We start from the raw sequence: 12,294 nt of genomic DNA, 5'->3' as shown, positions 1-12,294 counted from the left end.
CTCTTAAACATTTATGACTCTAGGAACTCCATCTGAATCATTTGCCTGTTGACTAAAGCTGTACTCTCTAGTGACTTGTTTGTATTTTTGTTAGCGGTAATTAGATACCATGTAAGTATATTTTCTATAAGTGAACGCCGCAACACAGTTTTTGTATTACTTTCACTAACAGGGCAATCGTTTTTACCTTGAAGGCCAACTAGCTACTAATCGCAGAGCCCGGCAATTACCAAAGTTCTCACCGTCTTCCTTGAGAAACGTCATGATTAAACAGGAAGTTTAAAGACTGAATCGGTGTGAGTGCTGAACAGATAAGTTACAATATTGATTTAATTAGCGGGGCGACGAGTCAGGCGGCCGCGTCGAGCAAATAAACACACACGGAGAAGCAACTCCAATTATGTTTCATCTTCGCATGCACGTCCTAGCAGTGATTACAATTATTTCATTAAGATGCCTCCCCCCTCAATTCTGCCCTCATTTCCCTCCCCAAAGAACGAATGAGTTGAAGAAGGAAGCTCATTAGAAGGCCACAGCTCTGGGCTAGAGGAATGAGAAGAGGGCACCGAGGAGACGTTAACACTTGTGGAAGGAGACGCGTCTTTCCAGGGAAATTCAGCGGAAAATATCCTTTGCAGCAAGATGTTTGCGAGAGGAAAGCAAGGATAATCTCATTGAATGCAAACACGGAGGAGAGATTAGTTCTAGTCTGCCTAATTGTGTTTTGTATTCCGGCCAAAGCTGTAATGAATGCAGCTTTAATTTAAATGGGCAATGCCGGTATATTAACTGCGGCAAAAGTCCAAAAGGAACAAATTTGCAATGCTCTCCCAATGTCATAACAAATATGAAAAAAAAAGAAAACATGTAGGAAAATTATGAATGCAAGCTTCTCAGTCTAAAGCAGGGAAATACAGATTTGCATAATGGAGATGTTATAGGTTGCATATATGGAAAAACACTGCTGAGGTTTTTACATGCTTACGTGAAAATTGAGGAGAAATGCAAAGTGAAAGAAAAAATAATGAATACGAAATGAGAAAAAAAATGAAAGATGAAGAGTCAAACTCCCGTAGCAATTGTGGCAAAACCACAACAGAGGACTAGGAAAGATCCTCTTTCTGAGTTTTATTTTGTTTTTCTTTTCTGCTAGCATAAAAGGCATCTTAAAATTTTCAATTCCCTTCCGTCGTCTTTACAAACTGCGCCAAGGACGAAGCACTTGACCCCTGCCCTCCCTTCTGAGTCCCCTTCAGATAATATTTCAGTTAGGTTATTTCTAAATCAGCCGAGAAAAAGAAAAAACTAGCGCAAAATTGACGCATGGAAACTGCTGTGCCCCTTAACAAATCACGTCACATGCCATTACCGAAACAGGGTTCCTTTCGTTGAGATCCAAGGGCATCACTGTCATCTTGTATAATTTTCTCGTATCTTTATTTTTCTATGAATTCATTTTTTCAGGGCATAAACATGTAAACAGACTGATAGACAGACACACACCTGTAAATTGGAAGTGTCCGTTCCCCATATCTTGTCGCTTCCGCCCAGCGACCGAGGTGAATGGCAGAATCCAGAGCCAGATCCATCAATTGGAGCTTATAGAGGTTTTCATCAGGCACATCAACATCCTCAGTTGATAAGAGACACCCATCTAGAAGGGTTTGCCAATCTAGGGAGTTATTTGAAAACATATTTATTGGGTTGCCTGGAAATTGTTTCCAGGTATTTATAATAAGCACAATTTTCTGAGAATCACATGAGTTTCTGAAAATAACAAGGAGGAAATATGAATTAATAAGAGAGCATTTGTCAAACAATATCTTGACCATGAAGGATACCTGATGCTTTCTTCAGTTTTTCCAATTTTGATAACGTTTCCCTAATTTTTTTCCATGTTTTCTCTTCACCTGACAGCATGAATTTGTCCTGAAATTGAAATGAAGAAAAAACATTTGCAGAATGCTTATTCAAGATCACATAGAGAAACAAATATTTATGAAAAAAAATGCAAGCCTTGAGTTTTCTCAAAGAAATTGCCAGAAAATACCTTAAATGTCATGAACTACCACAAACTCTAAACAACAAATATCTCCAGCAAATTTTACAGCACAAACAATGGCTGCAAGGTGCAAGAACAGCTAAGGTTGGTTTCATTCATCTGAAACCTTGAAAGCTTGCACTGCTATCATAAAACTGCAAAAAGCTATTTTACAAGCACTATGGCTTACTGTATTTTATGTTCCCACCTAGACAAAGTCATACACATAAAAAAAATAAAAAAATCACCTCGGGCATATAAACACAGGGTTTGATGTGAACTCTGGGTCAAAACCTAGCAGCCTGCAATCATCATCAGAAGATTAAAGAGAGCAGAGCAACGACAAAAAGCAACTACAGAAAAAAAGGATTAAATAAAATATAGTCTGAGGGTGCACACTTGCCTATTATGAAAGAGACTTTCAAGTCTCTGGATTTTGCAATTTATAAGAACGCAATCGGAAAGGGCCAATGACAGCTAGCCAGCGAAAACGTGTTTTTTTTATCCAAGAGAAACCGAGAAACGGTGAAGCACATGAAGATGGATGGAAAACAAAACTGCTGGGGAAGAGCTTTTTTCCTCTCCTCCAGAATGCAGTCAATCAAAAGAGCGAAAGTGGCCAGAGTGTGTGATGAAAAAAAGAGTTTCAGGGAGGAAGCAAACAGGAGACACCAAAAAATGAGAAGGTGTTCTGCTCTGATACACTTGAATAAGAGTAACATAGCAAGTGTTTTTCCCCACACCAAAGCTATCCGAGCAAACCTTGAAAGATTTTGCCAGGTGCAGAAGGCTTTTCCAAACCGTTGCCCCGAAGATTTTTACATACATCAGTCAGTCAGTCAGTTCATCCTGGATAGTGAGCCTGCAGCCAATCACATGGCAGAAGAGCATCTTTGAACACACCAAACCTTGACACAGATGGGCTAAAGTAGCTGAGGGCCACAGCAGGTGCCACTTCTGTCAGCTAAGCACAGGAAATTGAGGCTACGATTTTCACAGGCTTACCAAAATTGGGCAAGAAAATATTGGCAGAACATTATTTTGGGACACTTTTGGGCTCCTTAGCCCCAACTGAGCATCGTTGCAATCAATGTTCGCTCTAATTTTTTGTTTGTCTGGGCAGAAAGACAACCTCCCTGAGCACACTGAGTACCAGTGTGAGCAACATCATCATTGCTCGCTATGGGCACACACCAGTATCACACCTGCCATAAGCAGGTGCATGTCTACTACACATAAATGATTTAGTAATAATAAAATGTAATGATTAATATCTATGAATGGGCGGCCCGGCGGATGAGTGGTTCGCGCGTCGGCCTCACAGCTTTGGGGTCCTGGGTTCAAATCCAGGTCGGTCCACCTGTGTTGAATTTGCATATTCACCCTGGGCCTGCGTGGGTTTTCTATGAGTACTAAGTTTTCCTCCCACATCCCAAAAAGATGCATTGTAGGCTGATTGGACACTCTAAAATTGCACCTAGGTATGGGTCTGAGTGTGCATGGCTGTCCGTCTCCTTGTGCCCTGCGATCGGCTGTCCAGCGATACAGTGTCCCCCGCCCCTGGCCCAAAGTCAGCAGGGATAGGCTCCAGCACCCCCCGCGAGTGATAAAGTGGATAAAGCGGTTCAGAAAATGAATGAAAAAATATCTATGAATAAAACATCTTTATAAATGCCATTAGAATATGCACAAACCCGACTTAAATTTTATCTTATTTTACACATCTGTCCTTCTCACTTCTCATTCTCGTTCAAATGACTTCTCTGCTGAACGTGTCACTTGAGATAGTCAAGTTTCCATTTATGTTCAATATTTTTCCATGATTTTGCTTTGATTTATTTAATAAGGGATAGCACATATTAATGAACATATTTATATTTATGTTAATGAATATATATGTAAGATTGTAGCCGAGGGCTAATTTCCATTTACTAAAGTCCATTGTGTAGGTTGAAGACAAATGGTTGAAGACAAATGATCACACATACTAGACACGCACGCACGCACGCACGCACGCACGCACGCACGCACGACCCAAAAAATAAAAAAGGTGGATTTTATTTTGTGCGCTCCATATGATTTGCTGTGCGCGGAGAAGACGAGAGTAGTGCGCAATTGCGCAATTGCGCACGCGCGCAGCTTAGAGGCATTGGTTGCAATACCACATCTGAGCTGAATATTGTTGTTCTCTGTGTGTTAGAATATAAATGAACATACTTTACTCATTTAATGTCTTACCGTGTCCCTGGAGTCACATTTATGGCAACGGCACGTGAAACTGTACTGCTCCTCCAGTTGTTTCTGACGTTCTTCTGTCATTGACAATGTCTCTATATAGCTAATAGTAAGCTAAACACATACAGACACACAACAGACACTGTTCAAGGCCATGTATCATTTTCAAAGCAGAGCTGAATAACATTATGGTGTGTGCAAATGTTTTGTGTTCTTACTCATACCTCCTCTGCAGGTTTAATATCCCGAACAGCTCTTAGGTGTAGCTTTGTTCCTTCAAACACCGTCACACAGTTTGGCCTGCAGTCATGGTTTAGCAGCGATAAACTGAGGTGACAGATAACGGGTGAAGGGGAAGTGCCACAGGGTGGGAATGATGAGCAAAGAGTGAGGGAAGATAGGAGATTAGAAGTCATATGGTTGTGGAAATGGAGGGCACTTAAGAGAGAAAGTTTTATAAGGCTTCAAGGTCAAGCAGTATGCAGTGTATATATCTCATCTCGGCTCTCACTAACTTTTGTATCGTTCAGGTGTGTTCACAGCGTTAGAAACGTGCTGGATTTGAATTGTGTATTTAGTTTTGATTCTTGTGTGTGTGGGCGATGTAGCGTCCCATTAGTCCCGAGAGATAATCGATAACTTCATTGAGGACCTTTATGGGTAGATAGTTGTCACTTTCTATGAGTCAGACATATGAGTGACAGGTGTATTTATAAAGTGCATTCCCTCGCGCAGTAGTGCTGCTTGCCTTGGTTTGAAAATACAACATGGCGCAGTAGGGAGAAAAATACGAAAAATGAGCTCTTCGAAACTAGGCCTAAATCATTTGTCAAATACATCTGATGCAAATGTGCCTTCAGAATAAAACTGACATGTTGGATACTCATCTTTTCCAAAAGATTTTTTTTTTGTGTTGCAGTAATTACACAGTAGGTAGCATGAAGTGTGCACTGGCTTACTTTAAGTCGTTATGACAGCAGCAGGGTGGTGGATGTACAGTTAGGTCCATTTATTGGGTGTATAAACGTCCAGTATAAAGTAGGGCCAGTGTCTATAAAAGAGGGGTGACCTTTAATGTCGGCGATCCATTTCCATTTCTGCGACAAGCAGCTAGCGTTTTATTTGTCATTTTAATGTGCATGCAGACATGATGTCACTAAATCCACTACGTGGAGAAGACTGGATGCAGCAACTTAGTCAGAGAATGCCAACCACAGTAACGATAGTTTAACTGCTTCTTTTTAACTGATTTGACGAAAAACAAATAGAAATGGATTTCTAAATCAATTAAGTGTCACTATTGAAATACAACGTTGGCGATATTTTCCAAACCTGATTCAAAAAGGTTTCTGGGAAAACTTGATATTCATATTAGTGTCAGAGTGACCGGACATTTCGTCGAAAGACGTTTGGTCGACCGGACGTTTGGTCGACCGGACGTTTGGTCGACCGGACGTTTGGTCGACCGGACGTTTGGTCGACCAAACGTCCGGTCGACCAAACGTCCGGTCGACCAAACGTCTTTCGACGAAACGTCCGGTCCCTCTGACACTGCGGGGCAAACCTGCAAGTTTAACTGTCAAAACTAATCAAATCGGTTCCTTTCGAAACGGCTGAATTTCGTCAAAAGTTTCTCTGTATGTCTATTAAAGTGAGTAGCAGCCCTCCCAACTAAGCCAAGAGACGTCTACTCTATTTCTGTCAAAACAAAAGCTCATTTCCCAGATGCATACGCACGTTTCAAAACACTGTCAACAAACTTGACTGACTGCTTGAGAAGTTCCAACACGGCTTCTTTATGTTGTCACAAAGCTCATTATTTGTTTCAATTATTTAAAGATCGAAAGGAGGACATTTTATGCACATATAAAAAAAAAAAGTACAAAAAACATGTCACTCTCTCTGAAAGTAATGAAGATCTTCATCTTCCGTGAACACAAACATACATTTACAGCTGCTTTATCAGGGACGCCTCTACACTTTATTGAGGCTGCATCTGTATAATGCCACTTCTAAACGAAGAATAACTAATAAAAGGCAAAATTCATTGCAGGGGCGTGCCATTCCAAGAGACCCCGATGCCATTTAATGGTAAAACAAAAACAAACACATTTTAAGAGCTTTGTGAGTGCTTTCAATGAAAAAATGCTTTTGTAAGATGCAGGGCACGAGGAAAATTGAAGACCTTTGTCTGAGTTTATGATGTCCCTCATTATTTTATGAAGTGTGTGTGCGATGGCGCGTCTTTGCGAAGCCATCTGTAGCCGCCGGCTTTGTTCTACAATCTACAATAGCAACGTTCCAGGTCGAATATCAACGAGGAATCAAGGCGTCCACACAACGCTTTTATCCGATATGGAGGGAGCTCATTAGCATACTAATTAAGATGAATGAACTGAACGCCAACAAACATTAACAATGTTTGCTGGCAGACACTGAAAGTAACTGTTGCTTAACACGGTGGATGGAGTTGGGAACTACAAAAGGATATTGTTTTTGAAGAGGTCGTTTACCAGTATGTAGTACACAGCAGCATGTCAAATGCCAATGGATGATTATCAGAGCTTAAAGTTGTGAGAGGTTAAATATGGATACTCTTTTCTTGATGGTATGGCTTTGGGGCGATTAAATCAAAACACGTACAAGACTGGAGGGGTACAGCGTTTTTTCTTAAGCGTAAAAAAGCAATTATGGTTGCCTCTAAGTATGATAGCATGCAATATACTCAAGGATGCAGTATTATGTGAATGTATACTGTATGTCAGCAGTCTCAAACCGGTCCTCAAAGGGCAGCAGGGGGTGCAGATTTTCATTCAAACCGAACAAGCGAACACCTTTTGCAAGTGTAATCAGTTGATTGCTGCCAGGTGCTACTTATTTTAGAAGACCCCTCATTGGTTAAACTGTCGACACTGGATCGGTTGAAACAAAGACCAGGACCCACTGCGACCCTTTGCAGAATCGGTTTGAGACCCCTGCTTTATGCATATATTTTTTAGGCAAATAGTAGGTACTGAGAAATTTGTGAGGTTTGTGGAGAGATGTATTGGTTTCACTAATAATTAGTCAGGAGACTATTTTATGGTTGCGAGAATGATTAAAATTAAGATAACTGTCTGACATTTAGGGTCATTTGGTGTCCAGTGCAAGTTGAGTGGGAACGGATTCATTCATTATCTGTGCCGCTGATCCTCACAATAGTCGCTGGGGGTGCTGGAGACTGTCCCAGCAAACTACGGGCACAAAGCAGGGGACACCCTGAATTGGGGGACAGCCAATCGCGGGGCAGAAGGAGACGGACAACCATTTAGTGTCCAACCAGCCAACCCTGCATGTCTTTGGGATGTGGAAGGAAACCGGAGTACATTGCAAAATGTTTTTGTTAACTTGCAAACAAACAACGATGGAAAATCATGAGCCTGAATGATTAGCCAAGTTTTATGGGAAATAAAACATAAATACACTGTATTTTGATGTCAAGTACGGCGAGAGTCACAGAAGATACTTGAACATGACATACTGCTACTCTACATGAAATACCGAAGTTTTCCTACCATATTTTAAGTGCATTCCTGAGAAAAACAATTTTTATTTAGCAGTCTCAAGTGTGCTTTTTCAGGTCATGGCATTATTTTACGGCATTATAAAGAAATGAATAAAAACCAAGAGTGTCAATGTGAAAGAATCTCCCACTCTATAGAAAAGAGTAAAAACTGAGAGTGTCAATTGTGACAGAAACTCTCATTTCAAGAGGACAAAAAAAGAGTGTAACAAACTAATAGCATTGGAACATTTGAAGACTTGGTGATTCTGCAGGAAGAGAAAAATGAACAGCCTGATTCGCGTAATCCTCCTTTCCCTGGCGAAAGCGTGGTTGCTAGGCGACGCAAAAATATGAATAGGCAGGGGACCATCCTGAGTACAGGCCCATCTTTAATGGACAACTCACACACACCCGCGGTTTGGCTGAGCTGTGATAAAGCCACTGTGACCATCTGACATCTCAAGACTGGCCAGATAAACTGGCTGAGATACCTGCAGAGAGCAAGTGTGTGTGTGTGTAGCTGCACTAACAACATGCAACATGGGGCCAACTCACGGTTTACACACCCTGGTCTTGATATCGGGATTACATTGTGTAGGGACTAGAGTCGAAGCAGCTGGAGTCTAACTCACAGAACAGCTCCTCCATGTGTCATCTTGTTCCCAAACAATCCACACGAGCCGTCAAATATGAGTTTTCGATTTGGCTCCTCAAAACAAAAAAGTAGGAAAAAAAACACATCACATGCTAATCATTTCAGTGTGTACTTCAAAGCCCTGACAGGAAGGAAATGCGGGATTGGGTCGAGGGGGTGCGTCCGCAAACAAGTCAGTAAAAAAAACAGGTTGTCTGGGTTCCCATTATTTCACAGTTGCATTTGAATTTAATGCTAATGTATTGTGCGCAAAGTGAAAGTGAGGCTGCGAAAATTGAGAGTGATATTGAAACTGATGTTTTTTAGTTAGGTATTCTATACACCGTTCCCTTTGTAGGTGTGCGCGCGTTGTGCGTGTGTGTGTGTGTTACCTGGGATACAGCCCAACTCCGATCTCTTGCAGCTCCCCATCACTTATGGTGAAACAATTACACGTCACCTGAAGGGAAAAGAGGGTGAAAAGAGGAGATAAGATGGATTTAAAAAAAGAAAAGAGCTGTATAGCTTCAAGGAAGCAAAAAATACTCTTCATGGGGTTTTGATGATTTTCACGCTGACTTTGGCACCTGCAAATCCCCCATTGTACTGGAATTGGTGAGTGGATTGAAGGGCTTATCTTATCACTGAAGGCCTCACACTTGTTGGCATTTATTTATATTCAGAAAAAAATGATTAGAGGAAAGCATAAATCTGTCATGTTATTGATAAGAATTGAACAGAAATTCAGTCATCCTTTTTGGTATAAATATATGTATAATGACAATAAAAGCATTCAATTCAATCAATTCAATTCAATATATGTAAAAAAAACAACTTTGATTCGTGTATCCCCTTCCATTGGCAGCAAAGTGGTTTAAAAGTGGGAAAAAATACTATTTTTGACGTAATTTAAGTTAGGATTAAATATATTTTAAAGGGGGAAATGTGCTGTAGTTTTCCTGACAAGCTCCACACGACACACACATCGGCGCTTTGTCTTCAACAGCCTACATCAACGGCTGACGGTATGGGATAAAGACATCAACCATGACATACTACGGGGTGTTCAGTCAACCTAAAAATAATTGTCACTTGTTTTATTTTCTTAAGGGAAAAGCTGGTGTCAATTTAAGGTGTAGAATTTATTGATTCTGTTGGAGAGGAGGCACACGATTTCACGAAAGAAAGAAAACAACTAAGGTCCAACATAGTGATAAAACCTTGCAGTTTCTTATTGACACTGAAGATCATAACCATCTATTGCAGCTGGCTCGTTTATGTACCCTCAGTAATAATAAAAAAAGTATTCACCACCCTCCAGTGTAATTTTGTATGAATTGACATCAGCCAAGAAGAGACGAGGGATCCGAGGGGCTTCTTCGATCCATCTTGACTCAATGAATGACAAATTTTCACAATGAAACAGAAGGATACCCAAGAAAATAATAAAAAGCGCACATTTATAACAGCAGCTTTTCATTGTGCATTAGTGTGCCAGATAGATTTGGAGCTGCTGTTCACAAAAGACTCCATTACAAAGTCCCTACACTATTAAGCATTTTGTCTGGAGGGTTTTTTTTTCCGCCAAATGGTGCTTTAAATCTTGATGCTCAGCTCATTGTGTCACGTATTTATTGTGGTGTCACACATGAAGTATATACTCTTTATATTAGTTGATAGATGAGCGAAAGAGGAATAAAAACAGACGAGTAACTGATTGAAGGGTGTGGTGAGTAGCATATGGAGTGGAAAATGGAGGGAGAGTGAGTGTGGGGGGACGCACCCTCGAAAATGTTGTGCACTAGGGGGGCGAGAATATATTAAATGTCGTATTTCCTGATGTGTTTGATCCATTTTTTTTACTGCAGGTCTGCGGGTTTTGGAGAATATGTGGAAACCGTGTGTGGTCGATTGGTCGCCGGTCTTTTGGTCGCAGTCTTCTGGTCGCCCGGACCGCGACAACGGGCGACCAAAAGACCGGCGACCAAAAGACCGACGTCCAAAAGACTGGCGACAAAACAACACGGTCTACGCATCAATAAAAGCCAACAATGGCCATGAGCATTTTCACTGAGCCAACGTGTGAGTGTAGAAGAGTTTGTATGTACATGAGTTGTCCCCTTAGGAAGGTATGTCAGTCAGGGTCTTAACAAGTTCTCCAACAAAAAAACAATAAAAGTCCGGGAAATTTGGAGCTTTTCTTTAGCCTAATAATTAATAGGGCATTAAGTATGACTAAATAGTAATTTGCAGTTTGTATTTAGGGAATTTGAGCAACGATTTAAATGGTAATTATCAATAACCTTCCGGGCGACCAAAAGACCGGCGACCAAAAGACCGGCAACCAATCGACCGTGGAAACTGTGACAGAACATCACAGATAGATGTTTAAAATTACTGAAAATTGAGATTGTGCAAAGTTTTGGGTGTCAACAAAAATGTTACCAGCTATTTACCCACATAATTTAATAAGGTGACTCCATGTTTGTCAAAATTAAATCAGAAAAGACCCTCTTTTTTAAAAGCCTTCAATTTTGAGCAATAATTAAAGCTTGGAAAAAAAACTGCTTATGTTGCATATTCAATTAATCAATGAATTGACATTGGTAGCCCTAAACTGAAGTTGCATAACCAGACATGAATGAAAAATCCCTTCACCATAGGTAAGGCCTCTTATTTCAAAGTAAAGTTGTTTATTCTAAATGCATTTTACTACAAGCAATGGATGATTGTGAAGGGAAAAGACAAAATGTTGACGTTAAAATGTTTTGGAGCTACATGGTGGTGTCGCACTTGCCGAATGGAGGAGTGGCGTGAAGCGATAGGAGAGTCATCTCATCTCGCATTGCTCGCTTCTGTCATGTCAGTTCAAAGTACTCACGAATGGATGCTTTACGTCTTTAATGGGACTGGAACGCGAAAGCAGACCTATTTCCTGTCAATCTGCCAAACACTACAAAGGCCATTAGATACAATCAGCAGTTGTGTCTATGTGAGTGCTCTATTAATGCTGTGATAAAGTATTTATGATTTAATCATTGCTTTTTTTCTTTCCTCCAAAGGCATACAAACATACCCGTAAACAGCCGAGCGAATCTTTCTCTTACTCTATTGCTTGCCTTCAAGAGTGACAACAAAGCAATTCTTTTTAAATGTTAATTATCTTTAATGTGTCTTGTTCTGTCTACTACGCGCTATCATTTGTCTTGGCTTTCTGTCGCTCTAATTGGGCCACAGTTCCAAAATAAGCACGTTCAAAGAATTGTTTTTCCTGCCTCTATATATAACTCTCAATTCTTTTATACCTTGAAAAAGATTTTTTTTGCAAACATCACAACATATTTAGGACAAGAAAAATGGTAGTCACGTTGCGGGTTATTTAACTAACAACACTAGTACTACAAAAAAGATTTTTCTCTTTTTATGCGTTGTCATTTTTTGTTTGTTTGGGCAACATAATTTCCAAAAGAAGGACTCGAGACCTGAACATTACCACATCAAAATAAAGGTTAAGTGTTTTATCGTTGTGTTTTAGATAGTAGATGACTTGTTAAGTGTTAAATACCAATTTCGTCATACGCAGTTTCTGGGTATGATGACAATTAGGCTTCTGTCGAGTCAATGATGATGACAAAGCCTATGTCCGATTATTATTAAGTGAGTGATGAAGATGTTTCACGTTGAAGCTTGTTATTGAAATGCATTAATATGAGCACGCATGTAAGTAAACATATACAGTACATTAAACTACCTCATATTTATAAGCAAATACGCAAAGATACAGCATGAGCAAACTGCGAATTCAAGAATAAAGGCGACAATATTTAACACCACTTGACC

The 12,294-nt window shown here is 40.3% G+C and overlaps 1 protein-coding gene across 1 annotated transcript in view; it reads right to left on the bottom strand.

Moving 5' to 3' along the window:
• The window catches only part of smyd3 (SET and MYND domain containing 3), a 43,008-nt gene that overhangs the window by 3,495 nt on the left and 27,219 nt on the right, over positions 1 to 12,294 (bottom strand). The window contains exons 6-10 of the mRNA XM_077623923.1: positions 8,847 to 8,914; positions 4,501 to 4,603; positions 4,280 to 4,390; positions 1,842 to 1,929; positions 1,504 to 1,672 (exon numbers count right to left, since the gene is read on the bottom strand). Of these exons, the coding sequence (XP_077480049.1) occupies positions 1,504 to 1,672; positions 1,842 to 1,929; positions 4,280 to 4,390; positions 4,501 to 4,603; positions 8,847 to 8,914 (539 nt within the window). The remainder of the gene's footprint in view (positions 1 to 1,503; positions 1,673 to 1,841; positions 1,930 to 4,279; positions 4,391 to 4,500; positions 4,604 to 8,846; positions 8,915 to 12,294) is intronic.

Source organism: Stigmatopora argus, chromosome 2, assembly GCF_051989625.1.
Source record: "Stigmatopora argus isolate UIUO_Sarg chromosome 2, RoL_Sarg_1.0, whole genome shotgun sequence".
In the NCBI taxonomy this organism is placed as follows: domain Eukaryota; kingdom Metazoa; phylum Chordata; class Actinopteri; order Syngnathiformes; family Syngnathidae; genus Stigmatopora; species Stigmatopora argus.
This window is presented reverse-complemented; position numbering and strand designations above follow the sequence as displayed.